This window comes from Chlorocebus sabaeus, chromosome 14 (assembly GCF_047675955.1).
Source record: "Chlorocebus sabaeus isolate Y175 chromosome 14, mChlSab1.0.hap1, whole genome shotgun sequence".
Lineage (NCBI taxonomy): Eukaryota > Metazoa > Chordata > Mammalia > Primates > Cercopithecidae > Chlorocebus > Chlorocebus sabaeus.
The window spans coordinates 28458648-28484324 of record NC_132917.1 but is presented as its reverse complement, the minus strand read 5'-3'; the positions used below and the strand labels follow the sequence as shown (position 1 = coordinate 28484324).

General features: G+C 38.7%; 1 protein-coding gene across 2 annotated transcripts in view; it reads right to left on the bottom strand.

Annotated features, from left to right (window-relative positions):
* Positions 1 to 25677, bottom strand: part of PPP1CB (protein phosphatase 1 catalytic subunit beta) — a 49339-nt gene that overhangs the window by 6881 nt on the left and 16781 nt on the right. For both annotated transcript variants that reach the window (XM_007971068.3, XM_073022889.1), the window contains exons 3-8: positions 17332 to 17463; positions 15267 to 15497; positions 12513 to 12617; positions 10366 to 10437; positions 5812 to 5963; positions 525 to 659 (exon numbers count right to left, since the gene is read on the bottom strand). In XM_007971068.3, the coding sequence (XP_007969259.1) occupies positions 525 to 659; positions 5812 to 5963; positions 10366 to 10437; positions 12513 to 12617; positions 15267 to 15497; positions 17332 to 17463 (827 nt within the window). The remainder of the gene's footprint in view (positions 1 to 524; positions 660 to 5811; positions 5964 to 10365; positions 10438 to 12512; positions 12618 to 15266; positions 15498 to 17331; positions 17464 to 25677) is intronic.

Here is a 25677-nt window from a genome sequence, read left to right as displayed (position 1 = left end):
AGCCAGGATGGTCTTGATCTCCTGACCTCATGATCCGCCCACCTTAGCCTCCCAAAGTGCTAGGATTACAGGCGTGAGCCACAGCACCCAGCCAGAGAACTATTTTACTTTATTTTCATCAAGAGAATTAGAAACATTAAGAGAGTTTGTAATTCTCTTTTCCCAGTGTCCGTTCTACCCATTTACTTGGCAAAAGAAAACAAAAGCCTAAACTATTCATTACATTCACATTCTTTTAGTAAGCCACTATTCAACAGGTCATACAGGAATTTTAACAATTTAAACATCTGAATCAAGAATGACTGACGTAACTTAGGTTCCCTAAAACGGTATTTGGTATATACCACAAATGCTGGAAACTTTGTGACTGAAAACAGAACTATCTAATGAGTTTGAGTGGTAATCACTTCTGAATTAAATAGACTTTCAACACTTGCTCAAGGAAAGTTCCTAACTTTAAAAGGAATTCTGATAATAGTTTTTATTAGATTTCTAGTTTTTATATATTTATGTTTACATCATACCTGAAATGAACACATCAAAGTTTCATCCACACTCATCATTCCACCAGCATTATCAAACTCGCCACAGTAATTTGGGGCTGAAAATAAGGTTACCAACTGTCGTTTAGCAAAAAATTCATATCCATCTTCCACCACCTGTTAAAGGAAATGTCAGAAGAAAAAACATCTATTGGTAAGTAATTCTGAACCATCTATACTAATTAAGATTAAAGTGGCAAAGACTGTGCCCCACCTTACCCTCAAACCACCCTGTTTTGTTTTGGAAGTTGTGATTTTTATTCTAAAACTTTGCTTAGAACATTAAAATTGGTGTGCCTTTTCTATAATGGCAACAATTTAGCTTAATTGGAATACTAAATTCATCACTCCTGAAAGCTTAAAAATCATGCCATTTGCAAGGCTCCACATGAAACAAAATATACTAATAGGAATCATGACTACAGGGAGCTGGGACACTAAGTACTTTTATTTTTTTTTAAGTTTTAATTTTATTTTATTTTAATTAATCTACATGTGTTTTGGAGGGACACCAATTACTACTTTGATGAGGGTATTATAATCCAACTACAGAATCCTTCATTAAATGAGCAACAACCAGACAATGAAAGACTTTGCAAAGAGCTTACTTCTTGCTTTGCTTTTAAAATATCTATGATTATTTATTATATGGCTACATACTGAAAACACTACTGGCTACACACTGAAAGTATTGCTAAGTTGAGTTTAATTTACACAGATCATGCTCCTTAAATTAACTGCCAACAGATTGTATTTTTATTTTTATTTTTAATTTTTTGAGATGGAATCTTGCTCTGTCACCCAGGCTGGAGTGCAGTGGTATGATCTCGGCTCACTGCAACCTCTGCCTCCCAGATTCAAGCCATTCTCCCGCCTTAGCCTCCCAAATAGCTGGGATTACAGGCACCCACCACCAAGCCCGACAAATTTTCATATTTTTAGTAGAGATGAGGTTTCGTCACGTTGGCCAGGCTGGTTTCGAACTCCTGACCTCAGGTGATCTGCCCGCCTCAGCCTCCCAAAGTGCTGGGATTACAGGCATGAGCCACCGCGCCTAGCCTTGATGAGTTAACATTTCTAGAACTAGTTGTCAATTTCTGAGTAATTTAAACAACTTTTCTCTCAGTCTACAAATTTGAGGTACGCAATAATATGTAAATATTTTATGTTTATTTATGGTGGGCAGGATTATTTTTAAATTTATTTTAGAGATCCTTTAATTAGCAAAACTATCCTACACCACTTGCTAACACAAAAAAGCAATTACAAAGGCATTTACTTATTAAAATAACTCCTACCTCAGTACTAGGAACATGCTTCTGTTGAAATTACCTTATGGTACAATTTAGATGAACCTTTTCTCCTAAGACCATAGCCACATTATCTAATCCCTGTGACTCCTGACCGACATAGCGCATGGTACTCATGTTTTTAGTTGCTTCTGTGTGTTTTTGTGTGGAGACAGGGTCTCGCTCTGCTGCATAGGCTGGAGTGCAGTGGCACAATCTTTGCTCACTGTAGTCACGACTTTCTGGGGCTCAAGAAATCTTCTCACCTCAGCCTCCTGAGTAGCTGAGACCACAAGTGTGTAGCACCATGCCTGGCTAGTTTTTTTGTTATTTATTTATTTATTTATTTATTTATTTATTTATTTATTTATTTATTTATTTTTGAGACAGAGTTTCACCCAGGCTGGAGTGCTACCGTGCGATCTCGGCTCACCGCAACCTCCACCTCTTAGGTTCAGGCCATTCTCCTGCCTCACCCTCCCAAGTAGCTGGGATTACAGGCATGTGCCACCATGCCCGGCTAATTTTGTATTTTTAGTAGAGATGGGGTTTCTCCATGTTTGTCAGGCTGGCCTCGAACTCCTGACCTCAGGTGATCCACCCGCCTCAGCCTCCCAAAACACTGGGATTTCATGTGTCAGCCACTGTGCCCAGCCAATTTTTTGTATTTTTTGTAGAGACAGGGTTTCGTGTTTCACTGTGCTACCCAGGCTGGTCACGCACTCCATGTTTTTAGTTCTTGGTTTGTTAGTTTGCTTACTTGTTCATTCTGTCAAATTTTCTTTTTTAAAGGCAGTATTTGTAGAATTTGAGAGACAATATTTGAAAATAAGCACAATAGGAGGATTTTGGCAGTTTCTGGAAAACAGAAGACCAGCAAGCTAGTGTAGTTCAGAAACCTGATTTTTAAAAATCATCATTTATTTCTGAAAAGAGCAGTGAATAAAGACCTATGGCTGAAAAAAACTGATTATCAGGGGTCATTTTAGTTATGAAACTTAGCAATTCTGCCTTGTTATCTAATAAATAGAAGGCATATTTATCAAAATCATAAACACAGTTTTACTGATTTAAAAAACAGTTTGCTGGGCTGGGCGCAGTGGCTCACGCCTGTAATCTCAGCACTTTGGGAGGCCGAGGTGGGCAGATCACGAGGTCAGGAGTTCAAGATCAGCCTGGTCAACACAGTGAAACCCTGTCTCTACTAAAAATACAAAAACTAGCCAGGCGGGGTGGCGTGCACCTGTAGTCCCAGATACTCAGGAGCTGAGGCAGGACAATCGCTTGAACCCGGGAGGCAGAGGTTGCAGCCAGCCGAGATGGTGCCACTGCACACCAGCCTGGGCGACAGTGTGAGACTGTCTCACAAACCACCACCACCACCAACAACAACAAAATACTACTTTGCCAAACAACAACAACAAAATACTACTTTGTCAAAAGCAAAGGATGTGGGAACATGACCTCATTTCAACGGAACCACAAAAAAATCCTGCTAAATGAAAGTGGCATGTAATATACAATATGCAAAGAATGAAAAGCACTTGTATCACTTAGGATCAAAGAAAGAGGCAGCAGTAGTGTGTGTCACGGGGAGTAAAGCTCCAGAAAAAAAGGGAAGTACTGTGGGACAGCATATACTTAATTAAATATGCTTTTATTAGTTAATTTATTCAACACTATGTGTGCATGATACAATATGCTACAATGTCAGCAACTGTACAAATCAACAGAGATTCAAAAACAAGTCGTAATCCCTTCCTTAGAGAGTATGCAACCTAGTGGTGGAGGCCATAAAAGATAACCAAAAACCCTAAACTGTATAAATGTTTTTATAATGAAAAATTTCAAATATACACAAAAGTAGATCAAGAAGACTTGAATTAACTCCTATTAACTCATCAGCCTAATTCAATACTTTTCATGATTTTGCAACATTTGTTTCATTTATCTTCCCCCTCCCCTTTTCTCTTTGCTGGTATTATTTTAAAGCAAATCTCAGGCATGTCATTTTACCTCTACACATTTGAGTATGCACTCCTGGAAAAACACAGACATTCTTCTTACATAACAATTAATGATTATGACACAGCCAAAATAATTGATACCGGCCAGGAGCAGTGGCTCACACCTGTAATCCCAGCACTTTGGGAGGCTGAGGTGGGCAGATAACCTGAGGTCAGGAGTTTGACACCAGCCTGGTCAGCATAGTGAAACCCTGTCTGTACTAAAAATACAAAAATTAGCCGGGTGTGGTGGCAGGCACGTGTAGTCTTAGCTAGTTGGGAGGCTGAGGCAGGAGAATCACTTCAACCCGGGAGGCAGAGGTTGCAGTGAGCGGAGATCACGCCACTGCACTTCAGCCTGGGTGACAGACTGAGACTCGGCCTCAAACAAAAATAAACAATTAAAATAAACAATTAAAAGATTAAATAATTGATACCTATTACCGAGTCTACAATCAAATTTTCTTTTTTGAGACTGGGTTTCACACCCATTGCACGAGCTGGAGTGAAATGGTGCAATCTACACTCACTGCAACCTCCGCCTCCCGAGCTCAAGCGATTCTCCTGCCACAGCCTCCCAAGTAAGCTGGGACTACAGGTGCACGCCACCACACCTGGCTAAGTTTTGTATCTTCTGTAGAGACGGGGTTTTGTCATGTTGCCCAGACTGGTCTCCAACTCCTGGGGCTCAAAGGATCCACCCACCTCAGCCTCCCAAAGTGCTGGAATTACAGGCATGAGCCACTGCACCGAGCCACAATCAAATTCTTCAATGGTCTAAAAAATGCTTTTTTAAAGTGTGGTTTGTTCTTATCAAAATCGCCATTATGCACAAAGACCATACAAAAATGAGGCTGGGCACAGTGTGCTCAGGCCTGTAATCTCAGCACTTTGGGAGGCCGAGACGGGCAGATCACTTGAGCTCAGGAGTTCAAGGCCAGCCTGGCCAACATAGTGAAACCGTATTTCTACTAAAAATACAAAAATGAGCCATGCGTGGTGGTGTGCGCCTGTACTCCCAGCTGCTCCGGAGGCTGAGGCAGGAGAATCACTTGAGCCTGGGAGGTGGAGGTTACAGTGAGCAGAGATCGTGCCAGTGCACTCCAGCCTGGGCGACAGACTGAGATTCTATCTCAAAAAAAAAAAAAAAACACAAAAACACAAAAAACAAAGAAAAAAAAAATCTAAATCATGTCTACAAAGCTTCAAAGCAGCACTGAAAATTTTGTTAGATTTGCTGTATACTACAAAAACACATTTTTTTTTTTTTTTTTTTTTTTTTGAGACTGGGTCTGGCTCTTTCACAAGGGCTGGAGAGCAGTGGCATAAACATGGCTCATTGCAGCCTTGATCTCCTAGGATCAAGCGATCCTCCCACCTCAGCCTCCCATGTAGCTGGGACCACAGGTATGCACCACCACACCCAACTAAATTTTAATTTTTTTGTAGAGATGGGATCTCATTTTGTTGCCCAGGCTGGTCTCAAACTCCTGTGCTTAAGCAATCCATCTACCTCAGCTTGCCAAAGTGCTGGGATTATAGATGTGAGCCACCACGCCCAGTCCCCAAATATTTCTAAACATTTCCTCTTTTAGGGTGATAAAAGGTTAACAAATCATTAGATTGTTAAGTGTGAGATCCAGGAACTGGCTCTGCCGCCTCTCCTACTGCTTTCCTTGTACAACTCATTTAGGTTTCTCAGATATGTTTCCTCAAAACAAAATGAAAGGACTTATGTGAAGTTAACAAATAATAAATGTTTAAGAGTCCAGGTGTAGTGGCACACACCTATAGTTCCAGCTACTTGTGAGGCTGAGGCACGAGAATTGCTTGAACCCAGGAGGCACAGGTTGCAGTGAGCAGAGATTGCGCCATTGCACTCCAGTCTGGGTGACAGAACAAGACGCTGTCTGCCCTCCTCGTCTGCCCCCCAAAAAAGAAAAAGAAAACACTTAAGAGTCTTATCTTTCATACCTGATGAGCTCGACAAATCAAATCTAAATCATGACGATTCAGAAATTTACTGACTACATCAGCTCCAAAAGTAAAGGAAACACCACGATCATTTTCTCCCCAGCCTTGCACATCCTTATCTGGATCAGACCATAGCAGATCACAGAGCAAACCTTTAAAGGACAGAAATACAGCAATTAAGAACAAAATTTACAGATTTATAGCACATCTACATCAAATTTCAGTTCCTCTCTGACCCTCTTACTTTTTACTAAACAATGACAATCACTTGCCCAGCCTATGTAACTCATATTTTTGTTAAAGCAACCATACAAATATAATCTTCCATGGCCTCTTAAGGTAGTGCTTTCCAACCCTTTCCACATATAGGAAATATGTGTATGGCACTTATAGCACAATAATATATGGAAAACACTGTTCATCTTTTGTGTAGTTTCTCCGTATGAATAACCAAAGAACCCAGCAGCATTTCCTCAATAGTTCATCCTTTCCTTACAGTTCCACTGTTTCTGAGCACCAGTCTATTCCGTAAGTCTATTTTATTCATCCCTGAGCCAGTAACAGACTAGAGCTTTTAAACAAGTCTTTATATTCGGCAGGGCTAGTATCCTCCATTTTTTTTTCTCTCAAGATTGTCTCGGTTACTTTTTGATCTTTTGTTCCTCCAGATTAACATTAAAAACAATTTGCCTAATTCCATAAAAAACTCAATTGTGATTTCACTGGAATTGTATTTGATCTACAGATCACTTGAGGGGGGAAAAAAACCATTTTCTACTGAGGCCCTGAGGATTTTATTTTAAATGTGGAAGAACAAAATCAGATCAGATCCTTGACTTTGGTAATGTCTGGAGCCTTGGAAAAGAGGTCACGGTTAAAAATATTTACCTGAGTATTGTTATCATATTAATGGTAATGGAAATCTTAAGAGGGACTCAGACCACCTTGGGAATACAAAGTGAGAAGACCAGTAAATGAATTCTGAGGACTCCAAACATTTAATAGGCAGGCAGGTGAGGGAGAATGAACATAAGTATTGAGAAGGAATGATCAAGACAAAAGGCTTAGTAAAGGTATTCTGAAAGGGGAAACAACTGTCCTAAAGTAGGACATGTGCCATGAACAAGGGCAGTAGGACAAAGACCAAAAATGTGCCACTTACAATTAAATCATCAGACCTTAATGCAAGTTTCTTGGTGATTGAGGGTAACAGAGTGGGCGAAAGTCCAACTGTAGTGATATTAAAAGAAGGGTGGATGTTGAGATGATGATAGTGATTTTCTAAGAATTATAGTGGCTAAGAGAAGACATGTGTGTGTGTGTGTGTGTGTATATATTTATTTGAGACGGAGTCTCAGGCTGGAGTGCAGTGGCACAATCTCGGCTCACTGCAAACTCCATCCCCGGGTTCATGCCTTTCTCCTGCCTCAGCCTCCTGAGTAGCTGGGACTACAGGCACACACCCCACACCCAGCTAATTTTTTGTATTTTTAGTACAGACAGGGTTTCACTGTGTTAGCCAGGATGGTCTCAATCTCCTAACCTCGTGATCCACCTGCCTCAGTCTCCCAAAGTGCTGGGATTACAGATGTGAGCCACCGCGCGCGGCCGAGAAGATATTTTTTAAAAACTAGGTCAGTTTTAAGAATTTTAAAGAATCCATAAACATCACAGTATGGTTTAGGAGGGAACGACATCTTCATTTTCAGTTACAGTACATCGTATCTTGACAGAGGCATTATAAAACCATCTGTAGAATTAGTGGCAATGTACTCAGTTTCTATTGTTGATATATCCCAAGCTTCCTGTATGATATTTTAAGAAATTCACTAGCACACAAAATCCACTGGAACAGTCAGTCTCAAATCGTAAGCCCTTTCTGGTTGAAGCTGACTCTTCGAAAATATACACACACCCAGTGCTTAATAATGCTCTCACACTTTCCAGCCTGTTTCCAGTAGAAAGCTAAGGTATTAAGAATCTATAATTTCAGTGTGACAATAAAACTGGATAAAATTAGAATACAGTTTAAGGTTTAGGAAATATGACAGTTTGGATGCATTAAAAAAATCAAATAATGGTAGCAGCAACAATCTGGAATTCTTTAACCTTAACAGGGTCAAGATAAGAATTTCAGGCCGGGTACGGTGGCTAATGCCTGTAATCCTAGCACTCTGGGAGGCCAAGGTAGGCGGATCACCTGAGGTCAGGAGTTCCAGAGCAGCCTGGCCAACATGGTGAAACTCCGTCTCTATTAAAAATACAAAAATTAGCTGGGCAGTGGCAGGTGCCTGTTATTCCAGCTACTCGGGAGGCTGAGGCAAGAGAACTGCTTGAAACCGGGAGGCGGAGGTTGCAGTGAGCTAAGATCACGCCACTGCACTCCAATCTGGGCAACAAGAGTGAAATTCCGACTCCAAAAAAAAAAAGTTTTCAGTCAAGATTCATTGTTTAATGAGCTAGCATCGCAATCAACTAGTTTCAAATAATGTATTAATTTATAAATTAAATTTCTGAATGTCGCAGACACTATCAAAGATTAAAATAACCGTTTTCAGCATCTCAAAAACTTCTCATTAAAATATGCTAAAATAAAATATGCTAAAAATAGAAGCCTAGCATATCACACTTGAAATTTACATCTGAACTAGAAACAAATTCTGAAGAATGACTAATACATATTTATATTATACCTTATTTTAAAAATAGCACTTTGGGTGTTTTTTGAAAGACAGGGTCTCACTCTGTCACCCAGGCTAGATGCAGGAGCACAATCACAGGTCACTGCAGCCTCAACTTCCTGGGCTCAAGTGATCCTCCTGCCTCAGCCTCCTGAGTAGCTGGGGCACCACCACACGTGGCTAATTAAAATTTTTTTTTTCTCTCTCTCTGTAGAGGTGGGTGTTATGTTGCCCAGGTTGGTCTCGACTCCTGGCCTCAAGTGATCTTCCTGCCTTGGCCTCCCAAAGTGCTGGAATTACAAGCACGAACTAGCACACAAGGCCTAAAAACAGCGTTTTAAATAAAATACTATTTAAATACTAGTTTCTATTACATTTAGTCAAATGTATTCTATAATTACAATAAAAAACTGTGATAAAATGCATACTTTTAAAAATAATCAACACAAGTCATATTATGTAAAAAAGCTCATAACGCAGGCCAGGCGCAGTGGCTCACACCTGTAATCCCAGCACTTTGGGAGGCCAAGGCGGGTGGATCACGAGGTCAAGAGATCAAGACTATTCTGGCCAACATGGTGAAACCTCGTCTCTACTAAAAATACAAAAAATTAGCCAGGCGCAGTGGTGGGTGCCTGTAGTCCCAGCTACTCAGGAGGCTGAAACATAAGAATCACTTGAATCCAGGAGGCGAAGCTTGCAGTGAGCTGAGATTGCGCCATTGCCCCCCAGCCTGGTGACACAGAAAGACGCTGTCTCAAAAAAAAAAAAAAAAAAAAAAAAAAAGCTTATAACACAATTTATTACAACATACAGTGTATTACATGGCTACTGACATCAGAAGATCTATACTATTTATAATGGTTGATGTGTAGTTCTGAGTAGCATTTTTTGTGGTGGTTGTTTCATTTTTTTTTTTTTTGAGATAGTTTCACTCTGTCGCCCAGGCTGGAGTGCAGTGGTGTGATCTCGGCTCACTGCAACCTCTTGTCTCCCAGGTTCAAGCAATTCTCGTGCCTCAGCCTCTTGAGTAGCTAGGACTACAGGTATGCACCGCCATGCCCAGCTAATTTTTGTTATTTTTAGTAGATATGGGGTTTCGTCTTGTCTGGTCAGGCTGGTGTCGAACTCCTGACCTCAAGTGATCCTGTCCACCTCAGCCTCCCAAAGTGCTGGGATTACGGGCGTGAGCGCCACTGCTCCCAGTCTTCCCACAGATTTCCAATGTAATTTTCACAAAACTGACCACAGGTCTCTGAAGAGCCTTAAGAGCTCTAAAAATTTAAGCCAGGTACAGCCCATGCCTGGAGTCCTAGCTACTTAGAAGCTGAGGCAGGAGGATTGCTTGAGCCTAGGAATTTGAGTCCAGCCTGGGCAACAAAGAGAAATCCCTCCCACATCCCCTTGAAAAAAAGCTCTAAAAATTTGAAATAGAGGATGCAGAAAATAACAAAAAACTACTAGACAATTGAAAAGAAGGTAGTTGTATCCTTGCCTAAGAAGCAGAGAACAGATTATTTTAGTTAAAAAACTTTTGGCTAATTTAACAAGTTTTTGAAAAACAACCAATGCCAGGATGAACGAGAGAATTTAGAAAAACAGATGAGGACTCAATAGCAACATCTTTTTTGTGATCAAATAAGGGTGACAGAACCATATTATGACTATAAATAAAAAGGTTCCACATTTTGAAGATCAGTGCAAAGTGAAAAACTTTGTATTACTGCAAATAAAGTAATCTGCAGCTGGCTTACTAACTATAAAAAAACCTCTTTTATTTATTACATAAACCAATCCTACTTCCACTAAATGTAATCAGGTTCAAATATGACAACACTTTACACAAAATAATTAAACTTCTCTCTATACTTACCTGTATCAGGGACATCAGTAGGTCTCATAATTCTCCGAATCTGCTCCATAGATTGCAGGTCTGGTGACAATCCTAAAAATAAAAAGATGAGACATAGTACTGATAGCTAAAAATTTCAGTATTTTAATAGTCACTGAATAAGAAGCATACAATCAAAATAGATTCACCATGTGAAATCAAAGATACTGAAAAGTGTCCCATTTAATGTCTTTCTTTTTTTTTTGGGAGTCTTACTCCATCACCCAGGCTAGAGTGCAGTAGCGTGATCTCAGCTCACTGCAACCTCCACCTTCCGGGTTCAAGCAATTCTCCTGCCTCAGCCTCCCAAGTAGCTGGGACTACAGGCACGCGCCACCACACCCAGCTAATTTTTTGTGTTTTTAGTAAAGATGGGGTTTCACCATGTTGGCCAGGCTGGTCTCGATCTCTTGACCTCATGATCCGCCTGCCTCGGCCACCCAAAGTGCTGGGATTACAGGCATGAGCCACCGCGCCTGGCTCCTTTTAATGTCTTAAAGGGCAACATAGAGTTATTAGGAATCCCACTTTGATATAATAAAGCATTATAATTTTTTTTTTTTCCATTTTTCCCTACTAGGGAAAAGAAATTCCTTTATATTTCAAAAGACTTCCTAAGGAAAAAAAACCCACCATTCTTTTTTCCAATCATTCCCTGGCCTTCATAGAAACATAATCAACTGCAACCCTTCCTACCACTTTTGCCAGTTCTTACCACTAATCTTAAACATTTCAACTTCTAAGTGGAAGGTGCCCCACTTGGTTCCCAAAGACTAAGACCTTCTTTTCACATCCCACTCCAACATGTTCATTATCTTCATGAAGTCACAAACTACTGATCAGAAGGATTAACAGGAAAAGCTCATAAAAATACTTTGCAATCTTTAAAGTGGTATATAAGCTACTATTCCTCTCTGGTAGGCAATCCAAGTATCATCACAAGGAAGGAAGCTAAACATTGATATCCATACTGCTACACTTCTATCCTTAGCTAGACTAATGTACACGAACTACAATTCATTACGTGTTTAGTATCTACTGGAAAACATATTTCAATTAATATAGTGAATTATGTTCTGCCAGAGAATAAACCATTTATTACCTCAGGCCTAGGCAAGTGCATCTAGCTTTTCAGCGTTTTTCCACTTTAATTCTTCCTGTATACTGATGAAAAACTAATTTTCTTACACTATTTCCATTAAATTACTTCCCTGTACAAAAACCCAATATGGTTATTAAATCATTCATCAAACTCCTTTGCTCAATATTCAAATCTCCACAATCTGATCCCATCATTTCCCAGCATGTACTTGACCTTCTATCTAGTCAGGCCAGTTCTTACACATTCCCTAAACTAGCAACAAAGAGTGTCTCAAGTCCTTTTAACTTCTCCAAAGTCTATTTATCCTCTAAAACCCATGCCTCCATACACGTACGTGCCCAGTCTTTCCTTCTCCTGACTTCTCATAATTAGTGTCTTAGTAAGTTCTGACATATTAAGTACCTTTTATTATTCAATTATGTTCCATAAATATCTTAGCAACAGGTTTTTAACTCTTCAAGATCGTCAGATCATACATTATCTACATATTTTCATGGCATCTAGCCAGGTGTTAGACATATACATTAATTTTTCAAATAAACTTTCAAAATAAACTTCAAGCTTACTTCATAAGCCATACAGAGTAACTTACCAATCTACCAAAAATTATTTTATTATTAACACTAAAGCAAACATACTATATGAAGCCTAGAATTCTTGATATACGTTAATATTAAACTCAATTTTATTTGGATTCTGATGAAAGATTTCAATATGGGCAGAAAGATAACGATCCTCTCATTTTCACTAACAAATAGCAGGGGTGTCTTTCTGTTAAAACTTGAGGCAAAGGAGACTTTCTCAAACAACTCTAGTTATCCTCTTTATATTCGAAACTGTATTTAATTTTCATTTATAAATAAATTTCTAATTATTAAAAGAGGTTTAGCCATGCTTAAAACAGTTTTAATAACTTGAGTTTTCACACCAGCACTGCTTTGTTTTCCCACAGTCTCTTAATTATTATAGGTATTTTCCGAATAATAGAAGAATACAAAAAATCTGTAAGGTAAATTTACTAGTCTACCTCCATGACAACAGAAGATTTTCTCATCCACAATGGCTGCTATAGGCAGACAGTTAAAACAATCAGTGAAGGTCTTCCACAATTTAATATTAAATCTTCGTTTGCCTATAAAAAGAACAGATAGAATAAATTAAAAAATCTAAAACTGTTCTCATCAGTTATCTCAAAGCCACAGGATTATGAATGATTTCAATTTTCTTCTTCATGTTTATCTATAAAGAACTTTTTCTATAATGCATAAATGTTATTTATATACTTTCAAAAAGGCAACAACTATAATAAACATTCAATACCTCCAGTAAAGTTACCAAGACTTCAAAGATGGTGCTGGGGGGTAGGGGTGGGATGGGAAGATGTTGGTCAAAGAATACAAAGTATCAGTTGGGTAGCAGGAATAAACAGAAGATCTATTGTATAACATAGTGACTACAGTTAACACTATATTGTATCCTTGTAAAACACTAAATTTTAAGTGTTATTTTCTCCCAAAATGCTAACTTTTTGAGGTAATGCATATGTTAAATCAGCTAGATTTAACCATTCTGCAATGTATATATACTTCAAGACATCATGCTGTACATTATAAATACATACAATTTCTGACAACTTAAAATAAACCTAATCAAATTTAACACTTAAAAAACAAAATCCAAAGACTGTGCTAGGTGTTTTATGAAATACATCAAACAATTTTTGTCTTTTAAGATCACTTATATTACAGCAATTTTTAAACAGTCTAATAGGCTCTTGGCTCATTTTTTTCCCTTCAATATGTGGACTAAATACCTAGCCAAACAAGCAAGCAGAAGTGAAAGGGTGCCTCTGGAAACTGTCCATTTTAACACTAATGCATTGAGTAACACAGTATAAACCTACTGCCAAGGAAGGAAAATTTCCAAGTGTTTAACTGGTATTCTCTCTTGTGTGAATTACAACTTGGCATTATAGGAAGTATAAATAGAGGCACAAAGGCTATAATTTTCCTATAGCCTAGCATAAAAAGCTACGACAAAGACAACCTCAAGTGTATGTTCACCTTTTTAGAGTTACTCAATTTTTCTGAATTTGGTAATAAAGTACAACTACTAAGCTAGGGAAGGGATGAAAGACACAAGTACTAACTTCCTGTGCTTTTATGCCGCCACCTGCCCCTTAATGAGTAAGTACAAAACTCAAAGCACTGTTTACAAGTTGCTCTCCCATACATTATTTCATTCGATGTCATTTCTACCCCCAAGGACATTCTTGCCCATCTTTTATCCTTTAAAAATATATTTCCACTTCTGATGTAGCTTTAGGAAGAATGTTGTAGTTTGATGTACTCCAACCCATTTCCTCTGTTAGTCTAAGTAATTCAAACCATACACTACACCTCAGAAACAAAAAATAATATAAAATCAAACACATAATCATTTCTATTAGAATGTAAGCTCATGGCCAGCGCAGTGGCTCACGCCTGTAATCCCAGCTCTCTGGGAGGCCGAGGTGGGTGGATCACCTGAGGTTGGCAGTTCAAGACCAGCCTAACCAACACAGAGAAACCCCATCTCTACTAAAAATACAAAATTAGCCAGGCAAGGTGGTGCATTCCTGTAATCCCAGCTAACCAGAAGGCTGAGGCAGGACAATCGCTTGAACCCGGGAGGTGGAGGTTGCAGTGAGCTGAGATCGCGCCATTACACTCTAGCCCAGGTGACAAGAGCGAAACTTCGTCTCAAAAAAAGAAAAGAAAAAAGAAAGGCTATTTTCATTAAGCACTGGAAGCCTGAAAGAGCCTTTTTTCACTACAAGGACATACAATCCCAGCTAGGCCGATGACCTGCTATTTGGGTGGACAGGTAAGGCCAATCAGTGCTGGATAAACACTTGCGGGGAAAAAAAAGAATGTAAGCTCCATGAGAACAGAGATAATCTGTATTGTGTCTTGCTTCATGCACTGTGTTCACAATAGTGCCTGGCACATGTAACACACCCTCAAACTTCGTCAAATCATTATGTAAATCAAGGAGATATGAGTTTGAATAGGTCTCTAACATAATTAAGGACTGAAAAAAAGCAAAAATAGATTCTAATAGGGAAGACAGCAATAAAAAAAAGAATTCAATTTGAAAATTATAATTGATTCTAATTAACCAAACATATACTTACTCCCGTACTCTAATAAAACCAAAAGACCAAATTTGAACCTAGTATTTTAATAATAACACTTGGAAACATACAATACCAAATCGGTGATTTCCTACTAATGAAAAAGAGAGTAAAATAAGGATACCCCAGAGTATTCAGTATCTTTGTCTTCCAAGGTTTATAGACACATATTTAAATTCTAATATTAAACTCTGACTTTTAAAGAGTTTCACAGAATTTCTCAATAATTCTTGTGACACAGGACTAATAGAGCTTCTGTCATACCACAAGAATGCTGAGAGCTAAAACCTTAATGGACACTAGAAAACCAAGGGCCACTGTCTACGGTGACTTCTGTTTCACCTGCATAGTTTCTAGATAAACTAATTTTAAAAGAGCCTCTTCAGCCAGGTAAGCTGCAGCCAGTCAATCTGAAACATGACCAAGGAGATCTCAAGGAACCAATTTAATTAGTAACATGTTTCCCAGTTTCACATTTCTCTTCCTGGCCTATGCCTGATAGATCTTATTTTGAAAAAACTCTGAATCAAAGGAATTCTTTTGAACCAGAAAATTATTAGGCAATGTTTCCATAAATTACTTTTCTAAGTCTTTATTTTCACTTACACTCATCATAGAATCCATAAATGCGATTGATGCTAGCACACTCATGGTTTCCTCTTAAGAGAAAGAAGTTCTCTGGATATTTGATTTTATAAGCCAATAGCAAACAAATGGTTTCCAAAGACTGCTTTCCTCTGTCCACATAATCTCCTAAGAAAAGATAGTTGGCTTCTGGTGGGAAACCTCCATATTCAAATAATCTCAGTAAATCCGTATATTGTCCATGAATATCTCCTAAAAAGAGAAAAAGTCAGTTTTAGAAAAACTGGTTACTGTTATAAGCAGCTTCTATGAAATGATTCCCAATGTTCACATCCTGTGTAATCCTCCCCTGCCCTTGAGTATGGGCTATATTTAGTGACTTACTTCTAACAAGCAAAAGTGAGATGGGCTGTCACTTCCAAGATTAAGTTACAAAAGACTATGACTTTCATCTTGCTTGCACTCTCTCACCTTCTTCCATGCTCGCTGATGAAACCAGCTGTCTAATGAAGCATCCCACGTAGCAAAGAACTGAGGGAGGCCTCTGACCAACAGCTCATTTGGAACTGAGGCTCTTAGTCCATCAGCCTATAAGAAACTGAATCCTTTCACAGTTCAACCTTCAGATGACTGCAGCCCGAGATCACGCCTTAATTGGAGCCTTGTGAGAGACCCAGAGCCAGAGGACCCACTAAGCTGTTCCTGAATTCCTGACCCACAGAAATTGTGAGATGGTAAATTAATGTTGCTGTAAGCCACAAAGTTTTGGAACGATTTATTATACAACAATAGATAACTAAAACAATCTTATTATCTGGTAGTTTAACTTACGTCACTTTTTAATGCCAAATATGGAGACAAACAGTAAAACTTTAGAAATACGTAGTACAAATAACTTCTATTAACTTCAAGTTATTTCTATATTACATTTTAAAGAAACCTTCAAAGAATACTTTAATACTTAATTCTAATTTTAAGATCACCTCTAAGTAACTACAGTTGCTTCATTTAAGTTTATACAGGGGACTGATTATTTTCCCCAAATTCCGAACTACTACCTCTTACTTAAAGGTATGATATTCTAAGTTAATTGATCCATTCAACAAACATTTACCGGCCAGCTGCAGTGGCTCATGCCTATAATCCCAGCACTTTGGGAGGTCGAGGTGGGTGGATCACCTGAGGTCAGGAGTTCGAGACCAGTCTGGCCAACATGAAGAAACCCTGTCTCTACTAAAAATACAAAAAATCAGCTGGGCATGGTGGCACACGCCTGTAATCCCAGCTACTCAGGAGGCTGAGGCAGAAGAATCACCTGAATCCGGGAGCTGGAGGTTGCAATGAGCCGAGATCATGCCATTGCACTCCAGCCTGGGCAACAAAAGTGAAACTCTGTCTCAAAACCAACCAACCAATCAACCAACCAAAAAACAAACATTTACTTAGCTAGTATTTCTTATTTGCTGGGCACTGTAAAAAAGCCACTGTAAAACTTAAAAGAATACAAGTTATAAAGTAGCATAATCTTCAAAACAAATTTAAATAACATAAAAGTTAGAAGACACAGATGTTGCCATACTGACCCTCTAAATTATACACCTATTTTTCTCTAACCAGTGTAGTAAAATGCCCTTTTCTTGACATCCTTGACAACATTAAACATCAATCTTTGGTTTTCTTTTGTAATCTGACTAGAGTTGGAGACTTGTTTTAAATTGCACATCACTGATCACTAAAGAGGCTGAGGTCCTTATGTTTACTGGCCATTTGAATTTCTTCTAAGATCTTCCTCTTCCTATGTTATTTTTATATACTACTGTCTTTCTCTTATTTATTTCTAAGAACTCTTTATATATTATAAATAGAACTCCTTTTATCTGTTGTATATATAGCAAGTACTTTCACCTTGTCTGTAACTTGTCATTTTTATAAGTTTCAATTTTTATACACTTTTATTTAGTAAAGCCTACTGATCGGTTTTATACAAATTTTCAGAAAATGTTTTTCTCTAGATCACCCTCAAGGTAAACATGGGAGGAAAAACATGATTCGAAAGAGTTGTTTCCAACTTTATCCATTTACATACCACAAATTTTCAGCGGTGCTTCCAATTCCAAAAGAATAGGCTGGCTGAGAAAGATCTCCCGAGACTTGATACATAAGCCCCGAACTTCTGCTTCAGTCATCTGCACAATCTTTCCTGGACGACATCCTCGTACTGACAAACAATAAATAAAACAGTCACTTTTCTAAAATTTACTCATATAATAATATTTTACAAAGAGTCATGCCCACATTTTAAAAATCAGAAAACTCACACAGGTAGCAAACGACCCTATTTGGTCCCATGGTTTAAAATAATGTTATTCTATGATCTTTCACTTCTATTTTCAATGTTACTGGCTCCTGATGATGCTCCTTAAGTCTTCTGTTGATGAAATGCAGTCCTGTTTTTTGCTGTACTGTGGCCATCCTGGGGCCTAGTAGCCAAAGAGACCTAAAAGATTTCAGGGCCGAGCGCAGTAGCTCACACCTGTAATCCCAGCACCTTGGGAAGCCGAGGTGGGCAGATCACCTGAGGTTGGGAGTTCAAGACCAGCCTGATCAACATGGAGAAACCCCATCTCTCCAAAAATACAGAATTAGCCAGGTGTGATGGTGCATGCCTGTAATCCCAGCTAATCAGGAGGCTGAGTCAGGAGAATCGCTTGAACCTGGGAGGCGAGGTTGCAATTAGCTGAGATTGCCCCATTGCACTTCAGCCTGGGCAAGAAGAGCGAGACTCCGTCTCAAGAAAAAAAAAAAAAGAAAAAAAAAAAAGAAGAAAAAAAAAGATTTCAGAGCCCACACCCTTTAAAGTGTGGCCTGCTTTCTTATCCTGCATCTAGTAGGATGTCAGAATAGCACCATTAAGAACAACGTGCTATGAAGAAAAGGAGATTAAATTGTAATTGTTAGTGATTTAGCTTCACACTTTCTTGGAATGTTACCAGCAGTCCCCAAAATTTTAGCTACTGCTATCTCCACTTTCTGATCAAAACAAATACAAAAAAGATATCAGCTATGTATTAAAATTTAACATATTGTTAATATTCCCAATAGAGCATTATATTAAAACTTCTAAAGGCTATTTAGACGGACTGAGGTATTTTTGCATTACTGAGCCATAAGATAATATGGTTTCCAGTAACTTGTGGGATGAAGGGGAGTGGAATGGTGCATGGAGAGAGAGAGGAGTTCCTTACTTGCTCCACTGAACTCAACTTGTAATCATTTTCTCTCATCACCATCTCCCCTGACTCCCTTTAACCTTAAATTTACTGCTGAGCTCTCATTTAATCTTAAGTGAAAGGGCATTTAAGAAAAGAAAATAGGCTGGGAGCAATAGCTTGCACCTGTAATCCCAGCACTTTGGGGGGTCAAAGCGGGAGGACTGCTTGAAGCCAGGAGTTCGAAACCAGCCTGGGCAGCAAAGCAAGGCCCCGTGTCAACAAAAGACTTTTTTAAAAAACAGAATTAGCCTAGCATAGTAGCAGAGTTGCTTGAGGCCAGGAGGTTGAGGCTGCAGCGAGCTATGATGGCACTAGGGCATTTCAGTTTTGCTGACAGAGCAAGACCCTGTCTCTAAAGGCTGGGCATGGTGGCTCACGCCTGTAATTCCAACACACTGGGAGGCCAAGGTGGGCAGATCACTTGAGCTCAGGAGTGAGAGGTCGCCCTGGGCAACATGATGAAACCCCATCTCTACCAAAATACAAAAAGTTAGCTGGGCATGATGGTGCATGCTTGTGGTCCCAGCTACTCAGAGGCTGAGGTGGTTCACTTGACCCCAGGAGGCAGAGGCTGCAGAGAGCTGAGATTGTGCCACTGCACTTCAGCCTGGGTGAGTGAGACCCCATCTCAAAAGTAAAGTAAAATAAAATAAAAGTCCATATATTTCCTGCTAAAAATTGCTGATTCCTTTGTCAGGTCAATAAGAGGCTTTAAAAAAAAAAAAAAAAGGGCCTCCACATGCAAAAGTTATATATTCCATTAACATGTTAATATAAAAGCAAAAAGGAGGCAATAAAGAGGAGACACAGATAACATTCAAATGTGCTTTAGCAAATATGCTAGTTTATAAGACTATCCCTGAAATTCAAAACAATGATCCAGCAGAACTGCTTTTATTATGAGAACTGACATAGTTTCTTTAGTGCTCATTCTCAAATATCAATTACCTACTTCTGATGCACATTTGGGGTTTTCTAACACCAAAAAGACATCTCAGCTTTAGTTTTAAATGTGGAAGATTTTAGTTTAAGAAAAAAAAAATGTGGCTGGGCGCGGTGGCTCACGCCTGTAATCCCAGCACTTTGGGAGGCCGAGGTGCGTGGATCACCTGAGGTCAGGAGTTTGAGACCAGCCTGGCCAACATGGTGAAGCCTTGTCTTTACTAAAAATACAAGAATTAGCCGGGAGTGGTGGCGGGTGACTGTAATCTCAGCTACTTGGGAGGCTGAGGCAGGAGAATTGCTTGAACCTAGGGGGTGGAGGTTGCAGTGAGCTGAGATCGTGCCATTGCACTCCAGTCTGGGAGACAAGAGCAAAACTCTGTCTCAAAAAAAAAAAAAAAAAGTATTTGCCTTGGAAGAATTAAAGGTCTCAGACTGCTTTCAGACAATAAACACACAGCTAAAAGTACTTACAAACTGTATTAACTCATTCAACAAATGCTTGAGAGGCTACTATGTATCAGTTGTTCATAGAGATAATAGCAATGAACAAGAAAAACAGTAAATTATCAAAACTTAGTTGTAACTTGACTACTAAGTCAAAAGACTAATGTGAGTCACTTCAGTATGTCAATTTAAAACATTCAAATGACAGTGGCGAATATTTTACCTAGTATTTATTTTACTCCCTCTGTATAATTTTGACTTCTCAAGTAATTGTGTAACTAACATTTTTACAGAGCTATAAAGTGCTTCAACTTGTAAGTCATGCAAATCCACAGAAACTAAAAATTTACCAAAACAAAAAACAAAGACACACTGCACAGAAACTTTGACTGTAGGATGCACATTTCTCCCTCAATTAATATTTCTGAAGTTGTGAGATTCTTGCAATTAAAAGCTTCTTACAATTATAATTGGCAGTCCCCCCCCCCACCAACTTACTGGCACATAAAAGTGTATTTAATAATCAGTCACATCTGAAGAATTGACGAATGCAGTTAGAGAAGCTAAACGTTTTCCCAATGTTTAAAACTCTGATGAGTTTTAGAAATTAGAAATAAATTAGCCAAAGGTTGGACAAAATAAGGCAGATGTCTCAGGGCAATCCCAGCTGTCTTCCAATTCAAAAGTCCTGCTCCTTTATGTACTCTCAAGAGTTCTGAAAAAAGGAAGAAATCATCCGGGCAACCTGTTACATAGGGCAACTAGACTGCTATCACAGCATCCATGAGGGATTCCAGTGTTTAGATATCTGAACCTTGCTGGATTTTAAGACACTATAAATCGGCATACTTCATTAGGTACAAAGCACCTTCACATCAATCATTTCATTCAATCCTTTTCACACTCCAGGATCTGAAAACGGAAGCGATTATCTCCACTGCACAATGACAGAGATTAAATAACTCGCATAAGATCACAGTGCCCAGGTTTTATAAGACTGATGGGAGTGAGAAGCAGCAGAGGAGGATTCAGAATCAGTCTTCTAACTCAAAGGCCAGTACTTTTTCCACTTCACCACGTAACATTTTTGGATCAAAAATTTCCTAGAAATTTTCAGCATGTTGTAATTTCAGACCAGATAAAATCCCATTATAGCAAATATCTACCATACTTATTACTGTTTAGAAAATATTTTAACATTTTACATACATATAGTATACTAACTTTACGGGTGTAACTCAATGAATTTTAAACTATCTATATACTTGAGTAACCACCATCCAGATCAAGATAAAGAATGCTTCCTGCAACCCTGAAGATTCCCTTGTGCCCTAACCATGACAGTAATGCCTAAGGTTACTATCCTTACTGCTACCAGTATATATTGATTTGACATATTTATGAATTAGACTTTTAGATAAAAAGAAACATGAGAATGCTCTTTTGCTCATTATTGCATCTGTGACATACACCCATATAATTGTGTTTAACAGTCACTTGAAATACAGGCTGAGAATCCCTAATCTGAAATCCAAAATGCTCCAAAACCCAAAATTTTTTTAGTGCTAATATGATGCTCAAACAAAATGCTCACTGGAGCATTTCAGATTTCAGATTATCCAATTAGGGATGCTTAACTGGTAAGTATAATGCAAATATTCAAAAATCTGAAAAAATCCAAAATCCAAACACTTGGGGTCCCAAGCATTTTGGATAAAAAATATTCAATCTGTTTTCCATTGTATGAATATATGACAGTATCTTTACTACTCTATTTGGATTATTTCAAGTTTGGGACTATTACAAATGCTATGAATAGCCATGGACATATTTATCTTAGGCATGTATATAACAAAGCAGAAGAACTTCTCAGGTCACAGAGAAGGCTTATTTTATTAAGTAGCAGACACCATCAGTTTCCCAAAGTGGCTATACCAATTCATAATCCTCCTAACACCATTGCTCCACATCTTTACCGATACTGCAAATTATCAGTATTTTTAATTTTAGTCATTTTATTGGGTGTATGGTGGTATTCGTTGGATTTAATTTGATATCCCCAAGGACGAAAGTTGTTGAGTACCCTTTTTCTTTTTCCTTTTTGAGATGGAGTCTCACTCTGTCACCCAGGCTGGAGTGTAGTGGCATGATCATGGCTCACGGCAACCTCCACCTCCCCGGTTCAAGGATTCTTCTGCCTCCTGAGCAGCTGGAATTACAGGTGCACACCACCACGCCCAGCTAATTTTTGTAGAGACAGGGTTTCACTATGTTGCTCAGGCTCATCTCGAACTCCTGACCTCAAATAATCTGCCCACCTCGGCCTCCCAAAGTGCTGGGATTACAGGCGTGAGCCACCGCGCCTGGCCACTGAGTATCTTGTTCATGTGCTTAATAGACCATTTAGGTTATCCTTTTCTTTTTTTTTTTTTTTGACAAGCCCATTTAAAGTCTTTTGTTCATTCTTTAAAACTGGACTTTTTCCATCTCTACTATCTTTTGATGAACAGAAGTTCTTTAATGAATTTAAATCTTACAACATCTTAATTTAGTCAATCTTTTTTTGGTTAAGGCTTTTTGCATCTTATTCAATAAATGTTTGCCTTCTCTAAAGATATTTCCTTATGTTTCCTTCCAGATATTTTATTGTTATAGCCCACTTCATTCTATAACCCATCTCAAATTAATTTTGTGCATGGTTTGATGTAAAGGTCAAGGTTTCTATCCAAGCAGCTATCCAGTTGATTCAGCACCATTTATCATAAAGATCATCCTTTTCCCCAGTGAACTGCAATGGCAGCTTTGTAGAAAAATCAGGTGACCATACAGGAACAGGTCTGTTTCTAGCCACTTACATAGCTCATTACCCCATTTGTCTATTTTTTCATCAATACCACAATGTCTTAATTATATAGCTTTTTATAAAGTCTCGGTATCTAGTAATATAAACATCCCAATTTTGTTATTTAGATTTTCCTTTTGAACTTTCAAATACGTTTTAAAATTGGCTTGTGTCTATCCCCACCACCCCTAAACTTGTGAGGTTTTAAATTGGGAATAAGGCCGGGTGAGGTGACTCATGCCTGTAATCCCAGCACTTTGGGAGGCCGAGGTGGGTGATTCACCTGAGGTCAGGAAGAGACCAGCCCGGCCAACATGGTGAAACCCCCCTCTACCAAAAATACAAAAATTGGTCAAGCATGATGGCGGGCACCTGTAATCCCGGCTACTCAGGAGGCTGAGGCAGGAGAATCGCTTGAACCCACAAGGCGGAGGTTGCAGCAAGCCAAGATCACACCATTGCACTGCAGCCTGGGCAACAAGAGTGAAATTCCGTCTCAAGAAAAAAAAGAAAAGGAATAAATAAGTTAAATCTAGAGAGAATTGACATGTTCACAATTTCAAGTCTTCCAATCCACGAATATGGTATCTCTCCATTTATTTACTTCTCTCAGCAATGTTGTACACTCTAGTATGGCAGTTTTTCAGTTTTTCATTAAATTGATTTTGGCTGACATCTGTGATGTCATTTCTTTCAAATGTACTGAGGTCTGCTTTATGGTATAGTATATGGTATATTTCAGTAAATGTTTCATACATATTTGAAAAGCATATATATCCTGCAATTATTGAGTGAAGTGTTCGATGTCTGCCAAGTAGGTGAGGGTGGCTGTGCTGTTGAAACCTTTATCCTTGCTGATTTTTTCCTGTTTGTTCTACTAGTTACTGAAAGAGGGGCACTGATCTACTATGGTTGTGGTTTTATTTTAACTTTTTATAACAGTCGTCAACCTTTCCTTTTAGTTTTAGACCTATATTATTGGATACATAAAAATTTAAGATATTTTTCCATTAAATTTATCCTTTTAGCATTATACAATGCCCTTCTTTGCCTCTAGTGTTACTTCCGGTTTTAGAGCTTTTTCCAACATAAATATAGCCAACTCAGATTTCATTTGATTAATGTGTGCATGATATTCTCTCCCCCCGCCCCCCGCTTTTTTTTACTTCCTCATTTGTGTCCTTAGATTTAAAATATATCCCTTGTAAACAGTATCTATAATAGTTAGGTCTTCTGATCTCTGCATTAATGTCAATGTTTGCTCCTTTCTTTTTTTTTTTTTTTTGAGATGGAGTCTCACTCTGTCACCAAGGCTGGAGTGCAGTGGCATGATCTCGGCTCACTGAAACCTTTGCCTCCCAGATTTCAAGCAATTCTCCTGCCTCAGCCTCCCAAGTAGCTGGGATTACAGGTGCCCACGCCCAGCCAATTTTTGTATTTTTAGTAGAGACGGGGTTTCACTATGTTGGCCAGGCTGGTCTTGAACTCCTGACCCTCAGGTGATCTGCCCGCCTTGGCCTCCCAAAGTGCTGGGACTACAGGTGTGAGCCACTGCACCCGGCCAATGTTTGCTCCTTTCACACTCAATATAATGACCAACGAAGTTGGGTTTAAGTCTAACATTCTGTCATTTGTTCTGTTTGTCCCATCTATTCATTCCTTTCTCCTTTCCTGCATTTCTTTAGAGTAATCAACTATTTTTTTTACTATTCCATTTTCTCCTCTATTAGCTTTTCATTATACATTCTTTTTTCATTCAGAGGCTGCTCTAGAGATTACAAATACTTTTGACTGATTACCACCCTCCAATCTTTTGTTCTACAGTTGTATTTTTGTTTCCACGTTTTAAATCCCACAAGCCACAACTATTATTTTAAACAGAATTTGTACTTACTCACATTCATCCTTAGCACTGTCCATTTCTTTCTGCAGTTCTTTGCTTTTATGTTATTTTCTTTCAACATGAAGAACCTGCTTTAATATTCTCTAGTGCCAGCATATCAGCAATATATTTTCTCAGTTTTAGTTTGCCTTTATTTTACTTTACTACTGAAGAATATGCTCACTAGATTTAGAATTCTAGCCCAGCCTGACCAACATGGAGAAACCCTGTCTCTACTAAAAATACAAAATTAGCCAGGCATAGTGGCACAAGTCTGTAATCCCAGCTACTCAGGAGGCTGAGGTAGGAGAATTGCTTGAACTCGGGAGGTAGAGAGGTTGCAGTGAGCCAAGATCACGCCATTAGCCTCGGCCACAAGAGCAAAACTCCATCTCAAAATGAAGAATTCTAGGTTGTCGTTTTTTTCTTTCACTACTTTAAAGAAAATGCCATTCTATTGTCTTCTGTCTTCCACAGTTTCAGGTGATAGATGAGCCATCATTCGTATTATTGTTCCCTGAAGCTAATGAATTTTTTCTCCTGACAGCATTTAAGATTTTCTTTCTCTTGGATTTTTAGCAGTTGTGTTCACCATGATTTTCTTTCTATTTACCCTGCTCGGAATCACATAGCTTCTTTAATATAGGCTTTGATACCTCTGTTTTGGAAAATTATTAGTCAATATTCCCACCCCATTGTATGTCTATCTCCTCTCTTTCTAGGATTCCTATTATACCTGATAGACCTTTCCACTGTCTATCAGAAATACATTAGTCTCTCATGCTCTCTTCTCTACTTTGTTTTTTTTATGTCAGCACTAAATAATTTCTATTGGTTTTTTGGACAATTCAGTTTCATTAGCTTGTCCAAAATAGCGTACCTATTTTGGTGAATGGAATACTGAATTATGGGTACAAAATTGTAGAAATTTTAGATAAGACCTTTCTCCAAAGAAGGTTGTTTCCTTTTAGCAGCAGCACAGCAGTAACTCATTTTCCCGAGGGCTGGTCTGTTTTAGTTTTGCCTTCAATCTTAGGGAGTGGTAAT